The sequence below is a fragment of the Panthera onca genome, chromosome D2 (genome assembly GCF_046562875.1).
Source record: "Panthera onca isolate mPanOnc1 chromosome D2, mPanOnc1 haplotype 2, whole genome shotgun sequence".
NCBI lineage: Eukaryota > Metazoa > Chordata > Mammalia > Carnivora > Felidae > Panthera > Panthera onca.
In genome coordinates this window covers 77635254-77662636 of record NC_138349.1, presented here as the reverse complement: position 1 = coordinate 77662636, position 27383 = coordinate 77635254, and the positions used below count along the sequence as shown (strand labels likewise).

The following is a 27383-nucleotide window of genomic DNA, read 5'->3' as shown; positions in this document are numbered from 1 at the left end:
AGAAAAAGAAAGAAAAAAGAAGGAGAGAAAAATAAAACAACACGAAAACAAACGCACAAAACTCCCACAGATCCTAAGCATACGTAGAAAGATGTGATCTGTAAGCAACAGTCCCAAGGGCTTTTCAGTTTAGACGTGTATCTGCCATATGCCCCAGCACTGTTCACTGTGTTTCGATCTCTGTGGTCTTTCCCATTCCCAGGCCATGAAGCTAATTTTATGAGCCTTTAAAAGCTAGCACTTTTAAAATGAATACGATAGAATAAAACAAAGCCGGTTAGGGTAAAATAAAGTACAAAACATCGGAATGTATTACGGAGTAAAAGTAAGTACCATTCCAGGAGACTTCTAATTTCTTCTCCATCAGAGCATTTTAGAAAACACCAATCCATAGAGCCTGAATAGCTGTTTCCATCTCTGTAACCACCCGCACTCCCACTTTCCCCTAAACCAGTGACGGGCATATGGCAGCTCCCTCAGAGACGAGATACTGCGCACCAAGAAAATGACTCTTGTCGGGAGCTGTTGTTCTCTCTCTCTCTGCATGCACTAAATTAGCAGAGGAAATTTATAGGAAAAATGTATTCTTTTCTTCTTAAAGTACAGGGAGGCTGAATGTGTTTGAGAGATATAGATGTAACTGGCTATTCCACTAATGACTTGTACTGAAATCTCATTACTAATTTTACAACCAAGGCATTTCCAACTAAATAAACACTTGTTCAGCAATTAGGCGGCTGCTATTATTTTTAATGGAGCGTGGAGATTATTGGTTTTGGATGCCGTTATGATGTTTGCCGGCTATGGATTGTTTTCTGTTTTTATTTATTTATTTTGGGAGAGACAGAGACCAGTGTGAGTGGAGAAGGGAGAGAGAGAGAATCCCAAGCAGGCTCCCTGCTTCCAGCACAGAGCCCAACGCAGAGCTCGAAATCATGAACCGTGAGATCATGACCTGAGTCAAAACCAAGAGTCGGACACTTGACCGACTGAGCCACCCAGGTGGCCCTGTGGATTCTTCACATAGATGGATAAGCCAGGATCGCTGTTCTTGGGCCCCAAAGCACTTACATGCATTTCAGGAGCACAGCGTCCTAAGAGGTCAATCAAAGCTGCATAAAACGTCATGATGGCATTCCCCATGTGGATAGTGTCATCCTCCTCCTCTTCTGTCTCACTTTTGTAGATTGTTCAAAAGAAACAGAAAGCAAAGGAAACATGATGATAAAATGACACTTCGCGTTTATTACATACTTCTTGGAGAAAAGGGATCCCCAAGGTAATTCATTCTGCCTCTTCTGCTACTTTTCATGTATGTGATTAATTTGTAGCTTGACATTTTTAAAGGGAAGTAACAAGGAGTTAAAGACCAGACACCAAGAATACATTTGTGGGAACTTTAATATTGAGAATCCCTCAAACGAAAAAAAGAATTGCTAATTTGATGGAATCTGCTTATTTCTAGAGGCAGACAACCTTTGTTTTAACAAAGAAAATAACTAATGGAAAGACTTGGTAAGTTTAAACTTACATTTTTTTTAAGCTTATTTATTTATTTATTTACAGAGAGAGAGAGAGAGAGAGCAGGGGAGGGGCAGAAAGAGAAGGAGAGTGAGAAAGAATCCTAAACAGGCTCTGCACTGTCCTCACAGAGTCCAATATGGGGCCCAAACTCACAAACGGTGACATCATGAGCTGTGAGATCTAAGCTAAAACCAAGAGTGGGAAGCCTAATGGACTGAGCCAGCCAGGTGCCCCTGTTTAGAAGACTTTTATAAATAGCTTACATCTACAAAAAAGGTGACAAAGATCTGTCCTATAAGATAGCAAATGTAAGGCACCTAGGACAGTGCTCGGCTCAGAGAAAGTACTTAGAAATGTGATTATCTTTCACTTACTATCTCTTTACCATGTACTCTACCCCACCCAGCCACTCCCAAATAATCCAACATGTCTCCCTCCCCATCTCTGTGAGAAAAACAAAGACCTCATTATCTTGCTAATGAGGGACCAATCTAGATGGCCTTGGAAGATCACATCATTCACCCCTCCCTTGGTAGGTGGCTCAGCTGGACCTAGCAGTCTGCAGGGTGACAGCAAGGCCTTGCTGACCACATCCTCTTGGCATGCAATGCTGCTCCCAGGGCGCTGTGTGCACACTCACTGGTGTGGTCCTGGGCCAGAGATCTCTTGATATATTTTCCACTACCTAGAGAAACTGAGGGCCACCTAGCTCCTCTGTGGCTAATTGATAAACATGTAACATGATCTCGGAAGACTCCCAGTCTGAAACCACCTTGGACTTGACATGGACAAAACATCTAGGCCTAGTCTGTGTATGCAAGAATGAGGGTCTGCAGGGCTACTCTGCTTGGAAATTTGCCTCCAGTAAGCCCTACATTCTATCTTTTCCAGGGGGGTCAGTAGCATGGGAGTAGGATCTGTTAGCAAGACACTCACCCCCACAGATAAAAACTGTGAAGCAACATGCCTGGGTTGACTCATGCCCGTTACTGGAATCAAGTATTAATAATGTCTCCTATGTAGAAATGTAAGGTAGCTACTGCCTCCCATATCAGCCATTGTACCTTAATCAAGCATTTTGCTCCTCAGAATGACAACGCCCCCTTTTCTGGGCTTTACCACTATGCCAGTTAAGTCCCCCATTCTCTTGCTAAAGGTCTTAATTTCTTACTATTATCTTGAAAACTCATTCCAGCTAGCTTCCCACCAAACCCTCCTACAATTTCAGAATCTTGTCTGCCATGGTTTGTAATGACTCGCTTTGCCATACCACCCCACCCCCCCCGGGAAAAAATTCACAAAATACATCTCCTCCAAACAACCTAAACTTCTCCCTGCTACATTCACCCCATCTTCCTTATTTTCTCTTTATTCAAGCTATTCCCACAGCAAATTCCATCCATTCTTCTTTTTTCATTAATTTTTTTAAATGTTTGTTTATTTTTGAGAGAGAACAAGTGTGAATGGGGGAGGGGCAGAGAGAGGGAGGCAGAATGCAAAGCAGGCTCGAGGCTCTGAGCTGTCAGCACAGAGCCTGATGCAGGGCTCGAAGTCACAAACTCTGAGATCATGACCTGAGCCAAAGTCGGATGCTTAACCGATGGAGCCACCCAGGCGCCCTGCATCCATTCTTCCAAGTCTAACACATTGGATTTCCAAGGGCAGAAATCATGGGTACCAGAGGATTCTATTGCAATTGACAGAATGCCAATCATATTTTGTAAAATTTCAAGACAAGGAGTATAATTTGCTCCTAAGAGTATATATATTAGACCTACAGTGTTTTACTGGATCCGCTAGTTGGTGAGGGACCATCTCGAGAGGGATCCTCGGCTATTTTTATGGCTTCTTCCATTGCTGCAAGAAGACCGTTCCCACCTTCCCCTCTCAAAGCAGGACCGAAACACTCGGGCCTCCGGATGAGCAACCTCACCACAACATTAGCATTCTCCTCCACACTCTCCCCTAAAATCAAACGAGGAACAAGAACACACAAACATTGGTTATATGGACATTCTGAGCCAATCGATGTTGTGTTCATTCATTTAGATGTAAAGAAAAATCACTAAAACCAAAGGACATAGTCACTAATAAAGCTAGAATTCGACCTAAATCACTAGTTTTATGTACACAAGACTCAGAAAGCTTCTTGTACTTAAAATTTGGAAAGTAAAAAGCATTACAGATGCATAGTTTTTTCACCCTTGTTAATTCGTTATAGGAAATGAAGCCATAAGCCTACCTATTAATTAGGACCCAATTATTAAAATTTACAAGAACTTGTAACCGCCTAAAAATGTTAGTTTAATAATAAAAGCATCGCATTCAAGAGAAATATTAGAAATTAAATTATTACTGTGAACGAACTACTGATTATAAAATATTTTACTAACTTTTTCTTTACTAATATTTGCTTCTTATATGAAAATGCTAGGATATATTATTATTTTATACATCTATTTTTATGCAGTTTTAATCATGACCAAAAAAAGACCCAAAGCAATTAGTCTTACCATTACAGAAGACAGCAAATCGGAGAAAGTCAAGGTATCTCTCTCCTTCAACTGGATTCCACCCAATATCTGGGTAACCCTTAGATACCAGCATCGGGCAACTCTGCAGTCCACAACCAGCCAAATATCGAACTACCTACAAACAATGATAAGCAAATATGTCATCCCGTGGGTCGGAAGTCATTAGATGCTAATACGATACATAATAAATGATATTCTCAAAGGACAGTTTAAAACAAATGTGGTTTTGGGGTGCCTGGGTGGCTCAGTCGGTTAAGCATCTGACTTCAGTTCAGGTCATGATCTCACGGTTCATGGGTTCCAGCCGTGCATTGGGCTCTGTGCTGACAGCTCAGAGCCTGGAGCCTGTTTCAGATTCTGTGTCTCCCTCTCTCTGTGCCTCCCCTGCTCGTGCTCTGTTTCTCTCTCTCTCTCTCTCAAAAGCAAATAAAACAGTTAAAAAAAAAAAAAGAATGTGGTTTTGCAAGTTTTTGTTTTTTTAAACGTTTGTTTATTTATTTGGGGGGAGGAGGGGCAGAGAGAGGAGAGAGAATCCCAAGAGGGCTCCGTGCGGCCAGTGCAGAGCCCAATTCGGTGTTCGATCTCATGAACTGTGACCTAACGACCTAAGCCGAAATCAAGAGTAGGCAACTTAACCGAGTGAGCCACCCAGGTGCCCCTGCAAGTTGTTTTTAACCTCATGACAACACAGGAACTCTCTTTAGCAAACCCTTAGAATTAAGAAATATTTATAAATCATAACAAAGTGCTATCGTAATAAAAATATTTATAAAACAACTCTATGAAAGAAAATGTTCCTAAGTTTCACATCATTTAATTTGAGACTTTTATCTATAAACATATTTGTGCCACCTGGCTGGCTCGGTCGGTAAACCATGCAACTCCTGATCTCGCAGTTGTGAGATAAGCCCCACATTGGATGTAGAACTTATGTTTAAAAAATTGTGTGTGCATATATATGTATATATATATATACATTTATATTATATATCATATATGTATTATACATTATATATAAATCACATATATATACATATATATATTATGATATATTTGATAAACTTTAAAAATGTCTAAAGACCCTCACCCAGTATAAAACCTGAATCCATCAGAGATACTGAAAGACCCATCTGAGATACAGTGATATTTAGAAAAGTGAATTTACTTTCAACATGGTATTATCAATTTAAGTTTATATTCAAATACCTTGGGTTCAAATCTTTTCTGCATTATTTACTAGATCCTTCTGAACCATGGTTTCACTGTCTATAAAATTTGGGCAAGTATTACCTACCTTTCAGTATTACTGATTTTAACACATTACATTTTCTGCTTATCGTTGCCTTTTAAATTACCATTTTAATTGAATGTTGATCCTTGGCAAATTTCATAACTGGTCCAGTTTTAAAAGAAATTCCTATGTTATTTTCAATGGCAGTAGATTGCCAGTCAAGCAACTTATCAATCAAATTAACCCAGATCAAGTTAAATCGGCTTGAAAAAGAAATAAACAATCTAGCTAAAAATATTTTGTACCAAATTTAAGTATAATTTGTGTACAACAAACTCATCTATTTAAAGTATAAGTTCAGTGATCTTTGAGAGATTTATGCATTGGTGAAAACACAGCACAGTCAAGATGCAGAACATTTCTATCACAGGGAGCCTGTGGGGCTCAGTTGGTTGAGCATCCAACTCTTGATCTCAGCTCAGGTCATGATTTCACAGTTTGTGAGTTCGAGCCCTATGTTGGGCTCTGTGCTGAGAGCGTGGAACCTGCTTGGGATTCTGTCTCTCTCTCTCTCTGCCTCTCCCGCTTTCTTTCTCAAAATAAATAAATAAACAAGAAAAAAATAGAACATTTTCATCACTCTTCAGGACCCATCCATCCCTCCCTGCATGTGGATGCCTTGACAATCTGCTTGGTGTCACTACAAATTAACTGGTCTATTCTAGAACATGCAATCCATGTATAAAGATATAATGTACATGCATGTGTGTATATATATATACGTATATATAGTATGTAAATGTATAAATGCATATAAGTATATAATTGTATATATACGTATATAAAGATATGTATGTCGTTCTGTGCCTGGCTTATTTCACTCAGAATAATGATTTTTAGAGTCATTTACATTGCAACACATGTCAAGACTTCATTCCTTCCCTTTGCTTCATAACAGCCTTCCACCGCATATGGAAATAGCCTGTGTTTCCTTATCCATTCATCACCTGATGGACACGGTCTCTAGTTTTTGGCTAAGATGAACAATGTTGTCAGCAATGTCCACACCTTTGTGTGGACATACATTCCTATTTCTAATGAGCAAGTACCTATGAGTGAGAGGGCTAGGTGTGCGTTTAGGACAGGGATACATTTAATTTGTGAAGAAACTGCCAACCTGCTTTCCAAACTGACTCCACCATTGTTCATCTCAACAGCAACAGGTAAGAGTTCCAGGTGCTCTGTATCTTCCACAACATTTGGTATGGTCAACTTTTTAAATAGTAGCCAATTTAATGCATGTGTAGATAAAAAGATTTTAGGGACGCCTGGGTGGCTCAGTCGATTAAGCATGCAACTTCAGCTCAGGTCATGAGCTCACAGTTCATGGGTTCGAGCCCCGTGTCGGGCTCTGTGCTGACAGCTTAGAGCCTGGAGCCTGCTTCCGATTCTGTGTCTCCCTCTCTCTGCCCCTCCCCCACTTGTCCTCTATCTCTCAAAAATAAATAAACATTAAAAATATTTTTTAAAAATAAAAAAAAACAAAAAATGAGAGAGAGCACGCGACTCACTGGCCTTATTGCTATGGTAAGGAGCCGGTTTCTAAAAATATGCAAACATACAGATTTTAGTAAAATATATTTGCTTTAAAATATGATTTTAGACTATAAATATTAAACTGTATTTACAGAAATATAAATAATATGAAAATGTGTATTCATCTCTATAATATACAAATATGTTTTTGTTGTGTGGTTTTTGTTTTCCTTTGGAGAGAGAGAGAGTGAGCACAGGAGAAGGGCAGAGGGAGAGAGAGAGAATCTTAAGCAGTTTCCACGCTCAGTGTGGAGTCTGACGTGGGGCTCGATCCCAGGACCCTGGGATCACTGACCTGAGCTGAAATCAAGAGTTGGATGCTCAACTGACCGAGCCACCCAGATGCCCCTACAAATGTGTTTTTTTTCAACTGTTGAAAAGAAAGCAGCAAAGACAAGAAAGGAGACAGAGAAGAGGTTTCAATCTTAAATGGCATGAGCATGAAGGGCTAGACTAAAAGGTGACTTGGAGTGAGTGGAAGGGTGTCAGGAAAAGAGCCAGGAAGACATAAGGCAGAAGAATACTGCAGATGGAGGGAGCAGTGAGCACAGGGTCCCTGAGGCAGGAACGCAATCGGCGTGGCTGGAGCAAACAGAAAAGATGAGGAGAATTGCAGGAAATGAAATAAGACAGATATGTGAAATCAGATGAGTCAGAAGCTATCACAATGCCTTTACTTGAAGAGAGGCAGGAAGTCTCTGGAAGAATTGTAGACAGGGTTAATAAGATCCTTTCAGGAGGCTCACTCTGGCTGCTAAATAGGGGAGCAAGGGAGGGACCGGGGAGACTACTTAGAGTGCAATCACAACGACAACACTGGGGGCGGGACTTATCTATGTTCCGGCAAACATGTATGGGGTTTCAAGTACTTGGTTACAGTGCAAGGTCTTAATATGTCACGGATGCCTTGCCCTGGAATATATGTCTATAGGATACGAAATGTACTTTGGGATGTTAAAACAACCTTGGAAGAAATTGAAACTGTACGACTAAAACAAAAGGAACAACAGATACTTTTTGTTCATTCCCTTTCCATAGAAAAATGCACGTGATCAGAGGAAACACTTTATCTCAAGTTTCTTGTTCTTTGTAATTTACAATTATATGCTATATGTAATATATGTAACATGTTTATAGTACACAATAGATGTGACTGTATCAATATAACTATGACTCCATTACAGTTATATTTAAATAATCTTGAGAAACAACTATAAACAAGCATCACACACACACAGGGGTATGGATGTTGCTTACCTTTTCCAAATCTGGCTCACGCAGAGCTAAGGCCAGTTCATTATTATCCATCACTGATGCGGCTGCCACATCCAACGGTGTTGAACCTCTCATTGCTGGTGAGGCTGTTAATTCAAACAACATTGAGACAAAACCCAGATTGTGCGGCAACCATGAAGGCTATATAAAAACATACTTTCCCTCAAAATTTCATTTCTAAATACGACACATACTGCACTAATCTAAAATTAATTTCCATTAAAGTTTAATTTTTAACTGTAATATATTCTTTTTATCTTAAAGGTGAAATTAAAGCCACGAATTTACTTACCAAGACCAACACTGCTGTTCTCCAATAAATAGCTGAGATGGTCAAACATAGCTTTTTGATTCTGCCGACTTATACGACAGAAGTAACAAAGAAAACGGCAACAGTTGGCCACCATCTTGGGAAAAGTGATTTCCTACATAAAGAGCATTTAGTTAGCAGTGAGAGCCAATGGTCTTCAGAAAACTGAGTTCAGAAACTGAGATCCAATCACACTGTCATTCCATGGGTGCCCATGGGTGCCAAGCCTTTGAGACTGAAGACCATCATTTGTCTCGACTTTAACTCACCTAGTCTTTGAGCCATTGAAGAACAAAACCAGCACTAATTTATAAACCTCATTATCAGAGGTTTGTATGAATTGATCTGGAACTAATCTACAGCCCTAAATCTACAGGCAGCACAAACCTAGTCAGCATTCAGGCAGACTCAGTTGTGAATCCTGACTACCCGTTAGCTGTGCTTCCTTGGGATGATATTCCGTCTCAATGATTCAGTTCTGTAAAACTGGATTAAAATGAATGATAATACTTACTTGGGGTAAGATAGGGAAAGTTCAATGAGACCACTTGTGAAAAGTTCCACTACCTGGAACCACAGAAGGGCGTTCTTACCATAGGTGTTATTGTTGTTGTTTTTAAGTTTCCAGGATTCACACCTTCCCTGATTTGCCCGACTTGTCACTGTGATGAGCCCCTTGACCAGAAGGTCTGCATGCTAGATCCCATCAAATACATCTCCCCTGAGGGCCAAATCTTGTTCTAATATACCCCAGATGAATCTCTTGAGTCCCTCCCTAACAGAATACTTTATAAATATCTTTGTAAGTCTGTCTAACTGAACATGAGAAATATGGACTCCTTTCCATATTTTGAAGAATATATCTTAACATTTCCAAAAATACTGAAATATATTTTGCAAATCATAGGTCATGAAATTATACTGATTCACATGAAGTTGCCTGTTTTATTACTCTTGTTCATTTAGTTTTAAAGAACTGTATTTTAATTTTGGATCACTTAAAAAATTAACTTTATAGTCTTAAAACAAATACTCCAGAGCACCATCTTCAAAACTTGGCCTGGATCAGGAATTTAGTGGAACTAATTGTTGTCTAAATCAAGAGGAATGTCTGGGTCTGAAGAACATGTTTTGTATTTTGGACTTTTTATGTAATGGACATTAATTTATAATTCAGAATTTCGAAAAGTTAGCATAGTATTAACGTTTAAAGTTTCTAAATAACCACTAAATGGGAACAGTTTAGGAGACAGAAAATTACACGGTATAAGATAGAAACTGTTGCCAATATCAAAGGAAAAAAATAACTAACATATTCAATTCTCAATCTATAAGGTTTTATTATGTTTTTTTTTTTTTCGAAAGCTATTCTTTAAAAAACAGTCCTCCTAAGAAGATTTAAGAAATCCTCATTAAGAATATGTAATGGATGCCCTCGGGAGTCATATTTCTTCGCATCTTAAGAATCAAAGGTTTTCCTTTACCTTGGACTCTCCACCTCCAAGGACATTCACCATGACCTCCATCACCGTCTCGTGCATCCCAAGTGCCCTCATGAGATTAGGGTGCTGGTAAAATACTTTATTATTCATGATATCCCTAGAAAGGACAATATAGGTGGGGGGGGAGGGGAGCACAAAGGTCAGAGAAAAATTTAAATGACAATTTATCTGAGGTCCTGATAAATCTTTTGGAAATAATTCCTGGCATGAACAAAAAAGTAAGCACAATCATGATTAAAGTTAATAAAAGCAAAAGCTAATAAGCATAATTAATTGAGTTTTCCTCAAAAAATAACGATAGCCTCTCAAAAATAGTATACAAGTTATCTATTTTTTTTTTCCATTACAAGAAAGGTACTAAATATGTAAACATTCATCTATATGAAATATACTTTTGGACACTTATTCCTAATTTTATATATATCCAAACATCTGTTCAACCTTCTTTAGTATAGAAATATGAGTCACTGTTATACCATGTTTCTATGAAAATTCCCATATAAATTATTGATATAAAAACATCTATGCTTTTCATGTAGGTTATTTTTCACACTACCTTCAATATTTGTATGTTTAATAACATTTTGTGTTATCATTCCAGAGAAATGCTTTTTTAAAGGAAACATATTCTCAAAGAGAAACTGAATACACATCAAGGCCAGGTACAACTAATCTAAGTCCAGCAAATTAAAATGGACATTCAATTTGAAAAAAAAAAAAAAAAAAAAAAAAAAAGCAGATGATACCCAAAATGTTTCCCATTATTACTATTCCATTACATATTTTTATAATATGTATGTAAAGGCATTCCTAAGGATATTAATGTTTAGTAGACATTAAAAATAAATAACTCTTGATTTTTATTTGAACGTAAATTAAATCAATATGATTTTTCCTACAAAACACTCCTGTCATGGATGTAATGTAACAAGAAAATTATATTGCACAGCCTACAGGGAAACAAACTTTCCCTTCATATCTGATCTCCTTTGACTCACTCACCTCTTGATTTAGTCATATGCTAACTTATAGGTACTCCAGGCATACCAAGACAATGAAATAGTATGAATCTTGTATAATAATTTTCTTTTGCCTTTTTTTTTTTTTTTTTTTAGTTTTAGTTTTTCACTTTTGTTTTTTAATGTTTATTTTGACAGAGATAGAGAGCAAGCGAGACAGGGGCAGAGAGAGAGGGAGAGAATCCCAAGCAGGCTCTGTGCTGTCAGCGCAGAGCCCAATGTGGGGCTTGAACCCACGAACCGTGAGATTGCAACCTGAGCCGAAATCAAGAGTTCGATACTCAACCAACTGAACCACTCAAGTGCTCCTAGTTTTTCACTTTTAGTTGGGTTTAGTTTATCTTCAATAACAAGAGTCTTTAGATAGCACAACTCACAAAAATGATGTCGGGGCCAAAGACTAAAATAGGTCAGATCTATTCCGTGCAAGAACAAATGGGGTAAAGAAAGGACTCCTTTTCCTTCACGGAAGACAGCAACACATGTAGCAGGAGAACCTTCCATTTTCAAACCACACTTGTAATCACAGGATGTGTTCTTTCATTAATTGAAATCGTTTTGCATGACCGAACTTTGGAAAATATTTAATTGAAAACTCTTGTTTGCCTTTAGTTCCAAGTAAGTTGAGTGGATTTATAATTCTACCACTCAGTAGACAGGTTGTCACTCATTAAACGTGTCCCTTGAGAAGTATGTCTCATACCACAAAGACGTAACTTTTTGTTTCAGAAATATTTTGTTTTATCACTACTGATTTATGTGTTAACAGCATATATTATCACTATATGTTCATTTGACAAGAAAGAGTTCATTTCCTAGAAGGCTTCCTTTCTCATTTGGTGAATTAAGATCATTTATGTGCAAGGCCCTTTTGGGTTAGATATAAGTATTAGTATTCAAAACAAGATTCAGGGGCACCTGGGTGTCTCAGTCAGTTGAGCGTCCAACTCTCGATTTCAGCTCAGGTCGTCATCTCACGGTTGTGAGAGACTGAGCCTCATGTTGGGCTCTGTGCTGAGTTGGGAGCCTGCTTGGGATTCTGTCTCCCCCTCTCAGCCCCTCCTTTTCACACATTGTCTTTCTGTTTCGCTCTCAAATCAATAAATAAACGTTTAAAAAATAAGATTCATGTTCATATGATTACAAAGACCATCGAATTTGCTTTTGTTGTTTCGGTTTTTCTGTTCTCCTTCTTTTGTCCTGTTAGTATACTTATTTTTAGTGTGCAGTGATAATGATTTTGGAATAGAACCTTCCAGCGTTATTTTAATGATCTCAAATACTTGATAGTTCCAAGACCAATATACAGTATTATGTTCTGAACTTAGAATGCACGTAAATAACACTACACAATCTGAGTCTTTCTATAATTTTTTTACCCACAATGTTATTTTTTAGGTCAAAGAAAACAGTATTCTATTCCGTTAATGTTTTGTTTTGTTTTAAGAACTCTAGGTTCAACCCTTTTATTGTTTCTTTATACCCTATTTTATCCATGTCAGTAGTTATTTTCATTCTCCTTTTTAATATTTATATAACTAGGTTAACTGTTTTGGCAGAATGTTTGTATTCTCTATCATTTTTCAACATTTTACATTCAATTTCTACATCCAATGTTTAGGTATTATTCTTGCAGACATGATAAAGCTTAAACTTTTATTTTTGTATTTTCATATTCCTGAATTATGCAATCTTGTGAGTGATTCCTATATTTACGCATGTATGCATCAGTAACACACTCAATAAAACTTACTGCTTCTCATTCTTTCTCTCTGAATTCCATTTCATTTTCTCTAATGCACAGCCTTTAGAAGGTTTTTTGATGAGGAACTGTAAGTAAATATTCTGAAATATCTTTGTATTGCCCTAATTCTTAAATATGGGCTATAAACTCCCATCTCCAAGTCTCCTTGAAGCACAAGTTCATTGTGAAGAATTCTCAACTGAGTACACATTGTAAATTGATGGTTATTTTCTGAATTTTGAATATGGTTTCTGAATTTTGAATATGGTTTCTCATTGAGTAATGATCTTTAGTTTTGCCATTAAGAATTCCAAATACTGTTTTTTTGTTGCTGTTGTTGTTGTCGTTGTTTGTTTTTGTTTTGTTCTGTTTTCGGTAAGTATTCTGGCTTTTCTTTCAACTTAGTTTTAAGATAGTCTATCACTGGTTTTATGCAGTTTCACTACATTCCATCCAGGTGGGTATATGGAACTACCTGTACTTGAGGATAATCTGTGAACTTGTGTTCTTCATTGATTCTGAAAAACTCAAGCCAACAGCTAGCTCTTCAAATGTCCCCATTTTCTAGATCATCTATTCTGTCTTTTCCAGAAATCCTGTTTACCATATTGTAGACCTTCTTATACTATCCCCTAGGTCTCAAAACTGCTCTTTTGCATTTTCTTATCTTTACCTCTCAGTGCTACAGTACTAAATAATTTCCTCAGATCTATGATCCCACTTACCAATTTTCTCTTCAGCTATATCTTTCCTAATTTAACTAATTCACTGTTTTTAATGCATTTTTCATTTCTAGAAGTTCTCTTTGGATCTTTTCCTTTTTATATTTTCTTTTATTTATGTTTATTTTTGATAGAGAGAGAGAGCGCGCGAGCGGGGGGGGTGGGGCAGAGAGAGAGGGAGAGAGAATCTGAAGCAGGCTCCAGGTTCTTAGGTGTCAGCACAGAGACTGATACGAGGCTTGAACTCATAAGCTGTGAGATCAGATCTGAGCCGAAGTTGGAAGCTTAACTGACTGAGCCATCCAGGCACACACCCCCCCCTTTTTTTAAATAATTTTTCTTTATTTTTTTAATGTTTGTTTATTTCTGAGAGAGAGAGAGAGAGGGAGAAAGACAAGAGTGCAAGCAGGGGAGGGCAGAGAGAGATCTTTGGATCCTTTTCAAATTTTCATGGACATTTTTCCATGATTTATTTTTGGAGAATTGATTTATCCTTTGTATTTTTACCATTTTAAATACAGTAACTTTATGTTCTCTTTCTGGCACTGTATTATCTGAAGTTTTGAAATAGGTGTTCTGACTCCACCAGTATTGTATCTGCAGACCCTTGCTTAAGGCAGACTGTTTCCTTATGTACTTTGCAATTTTCGATTGTAAGTTAACCACTGGTAGTATTTAGGTTTTTCCTTGAAAATTGCACAGTGATTTGAGGCCAATTTTTACGTTCTCAGTTTTGGGATCCTTAGGCTACACATGAGGTATAAATGTTAATCCCCAAATTCACACGAAGCACACCTATAATGTTGAATTCTCTCCCCATTCTTTTTTCAAGGCCCAGTAAATACAGACAAAATTCCTTATTCCTGTGGTGAGTGTTTGTCTCCCCACAGAGTTTAATGTGTTTTTATTAACCTGTATTTTTATATATGATTGTACATTACTGAAAAATTAATTTAAAAAACCCTCTAAGATAGGTGCTGTATCATTGCCACCTTAGCATCTAGTTGTAAAATTAGCCGTTTTTCTAGTGAGCTGTAAAATACAATGTCTAGAAAAGCAACAATCTCATTTAATAATATTACAGGTGTATCTCACAAATATTGCAGATTTGGTTCCAGATCACTGCAATAAAGCAAAATATTGCAATAAAGCAAATCGAATAAATTTTTTGGTTTCCCAGTGCATACAACAGTTATGTTTATAATATGCTAGAGTCTATTAAAAGCATAGGGAAATTATGTTTTACAAAACAGCATATGTACCTCAATTAAAAAATACTTTATTGCTGAAAATACTAACATCTCCTGAGCTTTCGGTGAGTCGTAACCACTGATCACAGGCCATCATAACAAATATAATAACAAAGCCTGAAATATTGTGAGAATTGCCAAAATGTGACACATAGAGACACAAAGTGAGCAAATGATGTTAAAAAAAAAAAAAAAAGTTGCCCATAGACTTGCTCGATGCAAGGTGGTCATAAACTTTCCATTTGTGAAAAACACACTACCTGCGAAGTGCAATGAAGCAAGGCACAATACGATGCGGTGTCCCTGTAATCTAAGCAGTGTATCTATATTAATAAACGCACAGTGCACCTACTGGAATAAACGATTAGAAGGAAGACATTTATAAGACAGAGGTTGTAGTAGTTAAATAAATTACCCTAATCCACGAATCATAAGCTTCTCTTCTTCTTTGCCCATTCTTACACTCAGCAGAGAACGAATCTGACCGAGAGATGCCAGCAGGTTGATGGTATCCTCCACGGAGACACCATTTATAGTGTAGGTCTTTGGCAGAGCCCGGACCAGACCCCCAATGCCATCGTACTGTCGATGGAGCAACACAAACATGGCCCTCACCAGTTCAGGGTCTTCAATGACAGACTCTTGCGCCCATCGGACCATGGTCTCAGAAATCAACTGCTGAAGAGTGGCTGCACGGTCATTACGGATATTTTTTAAAAGGAAAAAAAAAAACAAAAAACGAGAGAAGACAAGTAAGTTGGGCATTTCAGCTGTACCTCTCATAGCCCCAGCCTAATACCAGAAATGAAAAGGCTAGGAACATTCTTTGAAGAAAAACTTCATTTAAACGCTATATATGTGTATGTGTGTGTGTGTGTGTGTGTATGTCATATATATATGTCAATAAAAATGAGTTATGAACATGAAAAGGCAAAAACACACAAGCTTTTCCTTAACACTCATTCTTATAATTAAAGAATTTAAGCTGTTTCAGAACTATGGCCACTTTTTCAAAACTATTGTTGGCAATCCATAGGGTAATCAATATGAACTGTCTATTCCACTTTTATTTTCTTTGTCCCATTATTTTCCTCCCAAATGTGACATCACCTTACATCCTTATAAAGTCAGTCATGTGCACTCAAGGAATTATCTATTTTTCTATCTCCTCATTTGAGCCATTTGTAATAATGACCTCATATAATTATATTTTTACTATAATTTGGATCCCTAATTGTCAGTTAAAATGTCTTCAAAGGATTTGATTGTAAAGCTGTATTCAAGTGAAAAGTTATTCTAATGTAAATTTGCAATGTAACATACAGTGTAATACAGACAAAAGCAACAGAACTTCCAAACCTCCTAAAAATAAATAATAAAAATATCAAAGCTAAGTAGAAAGATGCGACCAACTTATACACAAAGAGGTACTCGATTCCTGGCATTAACACACTGGCAGATTTTCAAAAGAAGCTGTTTTACCTGCTTTAATCTACACAGGAAGTAAAGGAAAAACAAAACCTACCAATTTTAACCAAACAGGAAATGTAGATAAATAGCCAGTATACTTCCACACGTCTCAAAACCAGGCTGATAATTTTAGTACGTCAGAACCATAAACCAGATAATAACAAAAAGTGTTTCATAGGAAATCCTGAACTCTTATTTGGAAGAAGGCATGATTCAGATCTGCGTGTGACACTGAACATTTAGAAGTAGCTGTATGGATGAAGGATTTTCACTGTAAGTTAAGGGAAACGAAAAACAACTAAAATCTTCATGAGTTTATTTTTCTTCTTTCAGTAAAAACTGTTCATAAACCAGTGCTGCCTCACAGAATGAACAGAGACTTCGATGTGAGGTAGCGAGTAAGAAGGATCTCATCAACCCACTACTTGAACCCCTCCTGGGCGAGTGCCATGCCTGAGACTCACAGCCCCAGTGTGCTTATTCATTTTCTGAGTATCGGCTGTTACTCTTCAGTTAAATAGGATAAAAATACATCAGAAATGCGTAACAGTCCAGAAAATACTACAGAACCAAAATATAGTTACAGATACTATCTAAACTTTAACAAAAAAGTTTAATTTGGTGCAAGAACATTTGAAAGTCAATAGCATAATATTTAGACATGAAAGCTAAATTACCCACTTTATACCTTCTCTTGATAGTCCCTGATCAAATACCTAAATTTTTGGTCCTCTAGGGAGCCCATCCATCCTTATAATACTGCTACCTCTCCATCTGTTCCTACAAATACAGTTGGATGCTCCTATCTACTTCTGGCGGCCATTGACATCTACTTGAGAATGTGATTGTTAGCAGTGCCCGGGTGGCTCAGTCAGTTAAGGCACCCGACTTCAGCTCAGATCAGCTCAGGTCATGATCTCACGGTTCGTGAGTTCGAGCCCCACATTGGGTTCTCTCTGCTGTTATCCTGGAGCCTGCTTCGGATCCTCTATCCTTCTCTCTGCCCCTCCCCTGCTCTCTGTCTCTCTCTTCCTCTCAAAATTAGTAAATAAACTTTAAGAAAAAGAATCTGATTCTGAGAAGCTGCAAACTCAATTTTCTCACTGGCTCATCTAGTATGATGTTAGCTCAAAGGAGAAATAAATGTCAGCAGTTGGGTTGCTTTGCCAGTTTCCTTCCATACTGCTTACAGGACTTCTTGGAGCCACTCTCAACTGGTTTTTCGGCTTGTTTCTTCTTCAGGTATGTCACCTTTTCTACCAAGGACAGCAGGCGTCCTCTAATTGTTAAGTCACTGTTTCCATCAAGAGACCCATCTTCATCCAGCTCAATTCCTGGTGTGAGAAAAGCAAAGAGAACGAAGAAAAGAAAAATGTGTTTGAAAGAAATACATTTAGGAGAAAAATGCTCTGGTTTTGCAACTTATCCACGCATAGCTTAAAGCAATGCTGTCATGTCAAGAACATTTGACAAGACAGAGTTAAGCACTCTTTCACTAGCTCTCAGGTAAAATCCACACACCGGCCTCTACGTCCTCCTTTCTCTTTTTCTCCTGTTCCAATGGGCCCAGGGCTATTAGCAGCTGAGACAAATTATAAAATGAGACAGAGAACAAAAAAAACACTCTTAAGAGTCCAGATCAATTCTGCTATTTAGTCTGACCCTTAGGCTGACCCTCAGGCATGTCTGACTTCAGGTGCTATCTGCACAAACTTACAGCTTTGCCCTCCCAAAAATATCTCCTGAACAGTCAGCCACCTCAATTGCCTCTAAAAATCACAGTGGTATTTTAACAAAGTGAGAGAAAAGATGGTAGGCATAATTAGCTATCCTAACCCAGCGAAATGCTTTACGTCTTAAGCAATAATCCTATCATTTTAGAGCATCCCTTTATTTATAACAGATATATAGTATAACTTTTCTGGCACTCATTTAGTCTTCTTCATTCATAAGTTAAATCAATGTGCAAGGTGATGCTTGTATTCTCTTCACTAAACTAAAATAAAAATAATGCCACTGGTGCTATATATCACTTAACAAATGACTAATAAATGACTAATTCTCTTTCACTGGGACACTTTGTTCGTATCACTGCTTAAAGGGAAAAAGCACCACATGTTGAGAACAAGTCAATTCTATTTTAAAAGTTCTTAGAATGAAAGGTGGGGAAAGCTCCCCTAATAGATTTGGGCTACTGACATATAACTTAACAAAGGATTTCCTTAAGCATTAATTAATTTCAAAAGATATGTGCCACATTTCTTAGGCCAGTCCTAAAAAGTGCCCCACAACTGGTTTAAATACAACTATTTGTGATCAAATATCTTTAGACTAAATCAACCTAACTCTCATCTCTTTGCCAGAAGCATCTGGTTACATGTCCCAATCCCCCCTTCCCATTCCCTGCCACTGAAGAAAAGAGAAAAAATAAAAATAAGATGTTGGTTATCTCCTGCTTAGTACTAAAGCCTTTGTGATCTCTCTACTTTTTATGACTTCCCACACAGGGTCAGTTAACCATTTTGGCATAGTAAATATTCTTATATGGACCCCTAACAGGCATCATGTATATTTCTGAGCCTATTTACATTTATATTAACTTTGGTATCAGTACATGTGTATGAAAAATACACACTGACGGCTCAACAAAATTACGAAAACAGTTCAAAACAAGATGTTTGACAAGGAAACAGTAATCATTAAAATGAATAAACAGAAATCCTAGAGTTGAAAAATACAGTAATTGAAGAATTTGACTGAGAGTTTCAAAAGTAGACTCAATATGCAGAAGAAGAATCAAAAACCTGAAGAATAGGTCGATTGAAATCATGCAGTCTGAAGAAAACCTATGAGATTTATGGGACAAAATGGAAAGAAACAATATTCACATTGTGGGAATTCCAAAAGGAGAAAGCACAAGGGCCAGAAAGTATATTTAAATAATGGCTGAAAACTTCCCAAATCTGGGGAGAGAAATGGACATGCAGATCCATGTGGCCCAAAAGACCCCAAAGGTGTTGAACCTGTAGAAGGCTACACGGAGACACATTATGATTAAAATGTCAAAAAGCAAAGGCAAGAAAAGAATTTTAAAAGCAGCAAAAGATAGAAGTTATGTAAAAGGGATCTCCCATAAGAACACTGGCAAATTTCTCATCAGAAACTTGTCAGGACAGGAGAGAATGGGACCACTTATTCAAAACACTGAAAGAAAATAACTATAAGCCAAGAATTCCATACCCAGCAACACTGTCCTTCAGAAAAAGAGGAGGGATAGATACTTTCCCCAATAAACAAAAGCTAAGGAAGTTAATTACCACCAAATCTGCCTTATAGGGAATGTCAGAGGGAGTTCTTTGAATGGAAGTCAAAAAACTCTAATTAAGATCATAAAAACACAAAAAGGTAGCATAAATATTACCAGTAATGGTAAGCATATAATCAAAATTAGATTTTACAGTAAAGTAATAGTGGTGCATAACTCACGATTCTTCTTTAAAATTAGCTTTTTAAAATGAATTAAAATATGTTGTTATAACTTTACGGTATTTTACATAAGCCTTATGGTAACCACAAGGGAAAATTTTGTAATAATTATACAAAAGAACACAAGAAAAAAGGCAAGCATACTCATAACAAAAGATATCAACACAAAAACACAAAATACAGCAGGATAAATAAAAAGGAAAAGTTGATTTACAAAACAACCCAAAAAATAATGAAATAGTAACAGTAAGTCCTTATTTGCAATATAATTACTTTAAATGTAAATGTATAAAATTCTCCAACCAAAAGACCCAGAATAGCTGAATAAAAATAAGATCCAACCATATGCTGCCCATAAGAGATTCACTTTAGCCTTAAAGACAAAGACCAAGAGTGAAGGGATGATAAATGGCATTTCAAGCAAATAACTAAAAATAATGATAATAATAATAATAATAATAATAATAAAAACCAACAACTCCCACCAAAACATAATCAAACCAAAATAAAATACCACAGGAAGCTATACATTCATCAGATAAAAGAGACTTTAAACTAAAAATGGTAAAATGAGGCAAAGAGGGTCATTATATAATGATAAAGAGGTCAATACATCAATAAGATATAACAACTATAAATATTTATGCACCCAACACTGGAGTACTTAAATGTATAAAGCAAAAGGTAAAAAACAAAAACAAAAACAAAAACAAAACTAAATGGGGAAATAAGGAGTAATACAATAATAGGTGGGGACTTTAATACCCCACTCTCTACAATGAATAGATCATCCAGGACAGAATCAATAAGGAAAGCGTGGATTTTAACAACAGTACGGATCAAATGACCTAGAGGACATATAGAAAACATCCTATTAAACAACAGCAGAATACACATTCTTCTCAAGTGCACATGGAACATTTTCTAGGATAGAATACGTGCTAGGCCATAAAACAAGTCTTAGTAAATTCAAGAGGGCTGATTATACTGGTTATCTTCTCTGACCACAAGGCATGAAATCAGAAATCAATGACAGGGGGAAACCTGGAAAATTCATGAACACAGGGAAATTAAACAGCATTCTCTTGAATAACCAATGAATCCAAGAATAAGTTAAAGGGGAAACAAATTTAATGAGACAAATAAAACTGGAAACACAACATGCCAGAATTTATGGGGCCAACTAAAGCAGTTCTATGAGGGAAGTTCATAGCAATACATAAGTGCTTACATTAAGAAGCAAGAAAGATCCCAAATAAACCGAAGTGTAAGCTTAAGGAACGAGAAAAAGAGGAATGAACAGAGCCTAAAGTTAGCAGAAGAAAGGAAATGTTAAAGATTAGAGCAGAAATAAATGACATATAGATCAAAAAACAATAGAAAAGATTAACCAAAATAAGAGTTATTTCTTTAAAAAAAACCAACAAAATTGACAAACGTTTAGGTAGACTAACCAAGGCCGGGGGGAGGAAACAGGACTAAAGTTAACAACAATATAAATGATAAAGGAGACATTGTAAATGAAAAAATGAAAAAGATACCACAGAAATTCTAAAGATTATAAAAGGTTACGATGAAGATTATAAGCAAAAAAAGTGGACAACCTAGAAGAAATGGAAAAGTTCTTAGAAACATCCACCTTACCAAGACAGGAATGGAAACTCTGAATAGAGCAATTTAAGGAAAATGAATCCGTACTCAAATATCTCACAATGAAGAAAGGCTTTACTGGTGAATTTTACCAAACATTTAAAGAAGAATTAACAGCAATTCTTAAACTCTTCCAAAGAAATCAAAAAGGAGGAAACACTCCGAAACTCATTTTACTAGGCCAGCATTATCCTGACACCAAAACTGCAAAGAACACTACCAGAAAAGAAAGCCACAGGACATTATCCCTGACAAATAGAGATGCAAAATTTCTCAATACCAGGAAATTGAATTCAACAGCATATTTAAAGGATCATTCTCCATGATCAAGCATGATTTATCCCTGGGATTCAAGGATAGTTCAACATATGCAAAACAATCAACGTGATACACCACAATAACAGAATGAAAGAAAAGAACCATATGATCATTTCTGTAGGCACGTTGGAAAGAACACTCAACCAAATTTAACATGCATTCATGATAAAAACTCTTAACAAATTAGGCACAGAAGAAATATATCTCAACATAACAAAGGCCAATATGACAAACCCATAGCTTTTATTTCTCAATGGTGAAATATTAAAAATGTTCCCTCTAAGATTAGGAACAGAACAAAGTTACCCACTCTCACCATTCCTATTCAACACAGTACTGAAAGTCTTAGCTAGAACAATTAGGGAATAAAAAGAAATAAAAGATACATGAATGGGAAAGGAATAAATGAAATGGTTTCTATTTGCAGACAACATGATTTTTATATAGAAAATACTAAAGATTCAACCTAAAAACCTGTTTGATCTAATCAATGAATTCACTAAAGTTGCAGGACAACAATATGTAGTGTTTCTATAAACCGAAAACGAAATTTTTGAAAGAGAAATTTAAAAAAATCATTCCCATTTACAATAGCATCAAGAACAATAAAATACTTAGGAAGAGGTTTAACTAAGGAGGCAAAAGATTTCTATGCTGAAAATTATAATACATTGGTGAAAAGAAGAAGGCACAAATACTGGCAAGGTATCTTCTGTTAATGGATTTGGAAGAATATTGTTGAAATGGTAATATTATCAGAAGCTATCTTAGATTCAATGCAATCCCTCTCAAGATTTCAAAGGCATTTTTTACAGAAGTAGAAAAAACCTTTCTAAAATTTATATGAAATCACAAAATCCTCCAATAGCCAAAGAAATTCTGAGAAAGAAGGGCAAATCAAGAAGTATCACACTTCCTGATTTCACTAGAGTCATCAAAACAGCATGGAACTGGCATAAAAATGAACAAATAGATAAATGGAAAAGAATCGAGAGCCTGGAAATAAACCCAAGCATACATGGTTTACTGTTAGTTGACAGGGTTGCCAAGAATACCCAATGGAGAAAAAGACAGTCTTCAATAAATGGTGCTGGGAAAATCAGATATTCACATTTAAAAGAATGAAACTGGACCCATATCTTAACCACTCATGAAAATTAACTACAAATGGATTAAAGACTTAAATGTTTGACCCCAAATCATGAAACTTCTAGAAAAAAAACACAGCAACAAAGCTCCTTGATATGGGTCTTGGTAATAATTTTTTGGATATAACACCTAAACCACAAGCAACAATATCAAAAATAAACACATGGGACTACATCAAATTAACTACTAACCAAGTGAAAAGACAACCTACAGAATGGGGAAAAATGTTTTCAAACTATATATCTGATAAGGAGTTGATACCCAAAACATATAAAGAACTTCTATAACTCAATAGCAAACAAAACAAAACAAAAAAACCCAACTCAATTAAAAAATGGGCAAAGGACTTGAATAGATGTTTCTTCAGCTCCAAAAAAGACATATGAAAGGCCAAATGGTACATGAAAAGATGCTCAACATCATCACTGGTCATTAGAGAGAAGCAAATCAAAACCATAATCAGGTAGCAAAGCACCTCACACCTATTAGAATGGCCACCACTGAAAAGGCAAAAGATTAACAAAATGCTGGTGAGAACAGAACACCTTGCACACTGCTGATGAATTGTAAACTGGTACAGCTATTGTGGAAAACAGTATAGAGGATCCTCACAAAATTTTAAAAATAGAACTACCATATGATCCAGTAACCCACTTCTTAAAACATATCCAAATGAAACAAAAACACTAATTTGGAAAAGGAATCTGCACCTCCATGCTCATAGGAGCATTGTTCACGATAGCCAAGACATGGAAACAATGTAAGTGTCCATCTGGAAATGAACGGATAAAGAAGTTGTGGTATATACATACTACGGAATATTATTTAGCCAGAAAACCGGGAAATACTGCCATCTGTGATAACAAAGACAGAACATGAAGGCATTATGCTAAGAGAAATAAGCCAGACAGAAAAAGAGAAATATTGTATGATCTCACTTATGTATAAAACCTAAAAACCAAAACAAACACATAAGCAAACAACAAACTCAGAGAAAAAGAAAGCAGACTTGTTATCAGAAGTGGGGAGTGGGGAGAGAGGAATTGAAGGAAACTGGTCAAAAGGTACAAACTCCCAGGTATAGGTTAAATAAGTACCAGGTATGCAATGTACAGCATGATGACTACAGCTAAACCTGTTGTATGAAATACAGGAAAATTGTTAAGAAGGTAAATCCTAAGAGTTTTCATCACAAGGAAAAAAATTTTTCCCATTATTCTTCCTTCTAAAGTTTTAATGCATCCATATGAGAAGATGGAAGCTTAGCAGAACCTATTATGGCAATCATTTCATAAGATATGCAGATCAAACCATCACACCGTATATTCTAAAATTATATAGTGGTGGTATGTCAATTATCAATTAAGCAATCAATAACACATTTAAAAAGAGTTGTAAGTCAAGAAGACATTACCACAATGTGTCATCAAATCTTCGTGAAAATCTAAGAGCTGGTCTCGGATTTCTTCAGGACATGGACATTCACTTTTGTCATCCTTAAAATTGAGAAGCATATTGATCTGAAAGTTTGGACAAACAAGAAAGAGGAAGAACAAGAGTAAAAGAAAAGTGAAATCAGGAAAGACACAGCAAAGATCATAAACAGCAAAGATGTTCAATCTTTGAATATTCATAAACTGCAGCCCAAAAGATGAAAAGTCATTATCACTCAGTATAACAAATACCACAAAATAAATAGAACTATTCAAAGCCTCGCTTGTTGCAACATAGTTATATAATTTGCTTCCTCTTTCTCAAATCCACAATATGTTAGACCCTGGTATACTTAGGGTTCTTAAATCAACTAAAATCTAAATGTTACTTTTAAAAATATTTTATTGTGGTTTTCCTAGGTTTCCTTTTTTCTAGCTAATTTCTAAACTTTACTGAATATTTTAAAGAATTCTTTTTGAGAAGGATATAGTAGCAAAGGCAAAAAAAATTCTAAATACGATAGAAAAGTAATATAATGGATAACTTGCTTTTTAATAACATTAATAGTTCAATTAACCAAATTCAAGAAACAATCCTCAATTGGTTTTAGCTTCAGACATAGAACTATTACACTTCTGAATGAAGAAAAGAAAGGAATGTTGCTGTTTCGCAAATTCCCCCGAAGAAACAACTGTTTTCTTTTTAGAATTTTTTACATGAATTTTTTGTTTAACTTTTATTTTGAGAGAACTGTAGATTCCTATGTTATTTTAAGAAATAACACAAAGAGGGGCGCCTGGGTGGCTCAGTCGGTTAAGCGGCCGACTTCGGCTCAGGTCATGATCTCACAGTCTGTGAGTTCAAGCCCCGCGTCGGGCTCTGTGCTGACGGCTCAGAGCCTGGAGCCTGTTTCGGATTCTGTGTCTCCCTCTCTCTGACCCTCCCCCGTTCATGCTTTGTCTCTCTCTGTCTCAAAAATAAAAACGTTAAAAAAAAAAAAATCAAAAAAAAAAAAAAAAAAAAGAAATAACACAAAGAGATAACATATACCCTTTACTCAATCCCCCCAAAGGTAACATCTTACAAAACAGTAGTACAGAATCACAACCAGGAGACTGACATTGATAGTTAAGATAGAGAACAATTCTAGCACCTCAAGGATCCTTCCTGCTATACCATTATAACCACACCCACTTCCCTCCTATTTGCTCCTCATCCCTTATTCCTGTCAATCACTAATTGACTGTTATCCATTTCTGTATTATTGTCATTTCAAGAACGTTACATAAATGGAATCACACAGAATTCATGCATATATTGCTATATGATCCTTCTGATGTCCTCAGGGTCTGTAGTGATCCCTCATTTCATTTCTGATAATTTGTGTCTTTTACCTTTGTCAGTCTTTTCAGTGTTTTGTAGATTTTGTTGATATTTTTATTTTTTATTTATTTATTTTTTTCAATATATGAAATTTATTGTCAAATTGGTTTCCATACAACACCCAGTGCTCATCCCAAAAGGTGCCCTCCTCAATACCCATCACCCCCCCTCCCCACCCTCCCACCCCCCATCAACCCTCAGTCTGTTCTCAGTTTTTAACAGTCTCTTATGCTTTGGCTCTCTTTTGTTGGTATTTTTAACCACTTTTTAGATTCATTAATTTTTTTTCAGTTGTTGTCCTGTTTTCATTTTCATTGATTTCTGCCTTTATGTTATTGCCTTCCTTCTGCTTGCTTTGGGTTTATTTCACTCTTTTTTAAAAAAATTTTTTAATGTTTATTTATTTTTGAGAGGGTGTTGGGGGAAGGGTAGAGAGAGAGGGAGACCCAGAATCTGAAGCAGGCTCCAGGCTCTGGAGTCAGCCCGACGTGGGGCTCAAACTCACGAACCACAAGATCATGACCTGAGCCAAAGTCGGACACTCAACCAACTGAACCACACAGGCACCCTTACCCTTTTTTTTTTTCCCCAATTGCTTGTGATGTCAACTGAGATTACTGAGTGTTTTTCTCTTTTTAAATGTAAATATTTAATGTCATAAATTATCCTCTCAGCACTGTGTTAGCTGTTCCCACAAATTTTGATATGTGATTACTTTCATTTTTTTTAGTTCATTGATTTAAACATTTTTTAATGTTTTATTATTTATCTGAGAGAGAGAGAGAGAGAGAGAGTCAGAGAAAGAGGGGATACACAGAATCCAAAGCAGTCTCCAGACTCTGAGCTGTCAGCACAGAGCCCAACTCATGAACTGCGAGATCATGACCTGAGCCGAAGTCAGACACTTAACCAACGGAGCCACCCAGGCGCCCCTCAGTTGAATGATTTTTAAATTTTCCTTAAGACTTCCTCCTTACACTATGAGTTATTTACAATTGTGTTGTTTAGTTTCCAAGTATTTGGAGATTTTTCTGTTTTCTGTCTTTTATTGATTTCTAAGTTGACTCTACCGTGGTCAGGAAAAAGATTCTGTATGAAAAAATTTAAATGCTTTTAAATCCGTTTAGGCTGTTTAAGGCCCAGCATACAGTCCATCTTTGAGAATGTTTCATGGATGCTTGAAAAAAAACTATGTATGATGTTGTTGGATGGAGTGTTATACAAATACCCAAAGACCCTGTTTGGTGATGACAGAGTCGCATTTTCCTATGTTCTTGCTGACTTTTGCCTAGCTTTCTATCAATTACTGAAAGAGGAGTGCTGAGGTCTCCAACTATCATTGTGTATTTATCTACTTCTCCTTTCGGTTCTGTGTGGACTTCACATATTTTTCGTCCGTACGCAGTACCTGTGCATTTGCCTTCTTGGTAGGTTCTTACAGCATTGTGTAATGTTCCTGTCTGCCTCTGGTAATTTCTTTACTCTGATAGAGTCACTCTTACTTTCTTTCAGTGTTTCATAATATATCTTTTTTCAACCTTTCACTTTCAACCTATCTACATCATTCTATGTGATATAAAACTTCTCCTAGAAATACCTCATCAGAGAAACATCTCATAGATGTAACCCTAACAGCAGATGGTTAGGCCAAGTTTTATATAATCCACTCGGCCAATCTCTTTTAATTGGAGTAATGTTCAAGCCTTTATTGATATGACTTAAGTCTGTAATTTCATGTTTTTTGTTTGTTCTGCTTTATTTTTCCCAACTTGCTGTGGGTTCCTTG

At 36.5% G+C, this 27383-nt stretch overlaps 1 protein-coding gene across 4 annotated transcripts in view; it reads right to left on the bottom strand.

Moving 5' to 3' along the window:
* RYR2 (ryanodine receptor 2) overlaps positions 1-27383 on the bottom strand; it is a 755762-nt gene that overhangs the window by 200291 nt on the left and 528088 nt on the right. For all 4 annotated transcript variants that reach the window (XM_081790553.1, XM_081790554.1, XM_081790555.1 and 1 more), the window contains exons 39-47: positions 24195-24300; positions 17368-17511; positions 15123-15396; positions 9955-10069; positions 8453-8585; positions 8143-8246; positions 4038-4173; positions 3303-3489; positions 1072-1177 (exon numbers count right to left, since the gene is read on the bottom strand). In XM_081790553.1, coding sequence (XP_081646679.1) covers positions 1072-1177; positions 3303-3489; positions 4038-4173; positions 8143-8246; positions 8453-8585; positions 9955-10069; positions 15123-15396; positions 17368-17511; positions 24195-24300 — 1305 coding nt within the window. The remainder of the gene's footprint in view (positions 1-1071; positions 1178-3302; positions 3490-4037; positions 4174-8142; positions 8247-8452; positions 8586-9954; positions 10070-15122; positions 15397-17367; positions 17512-24194; positions 24301-27383) is intronic.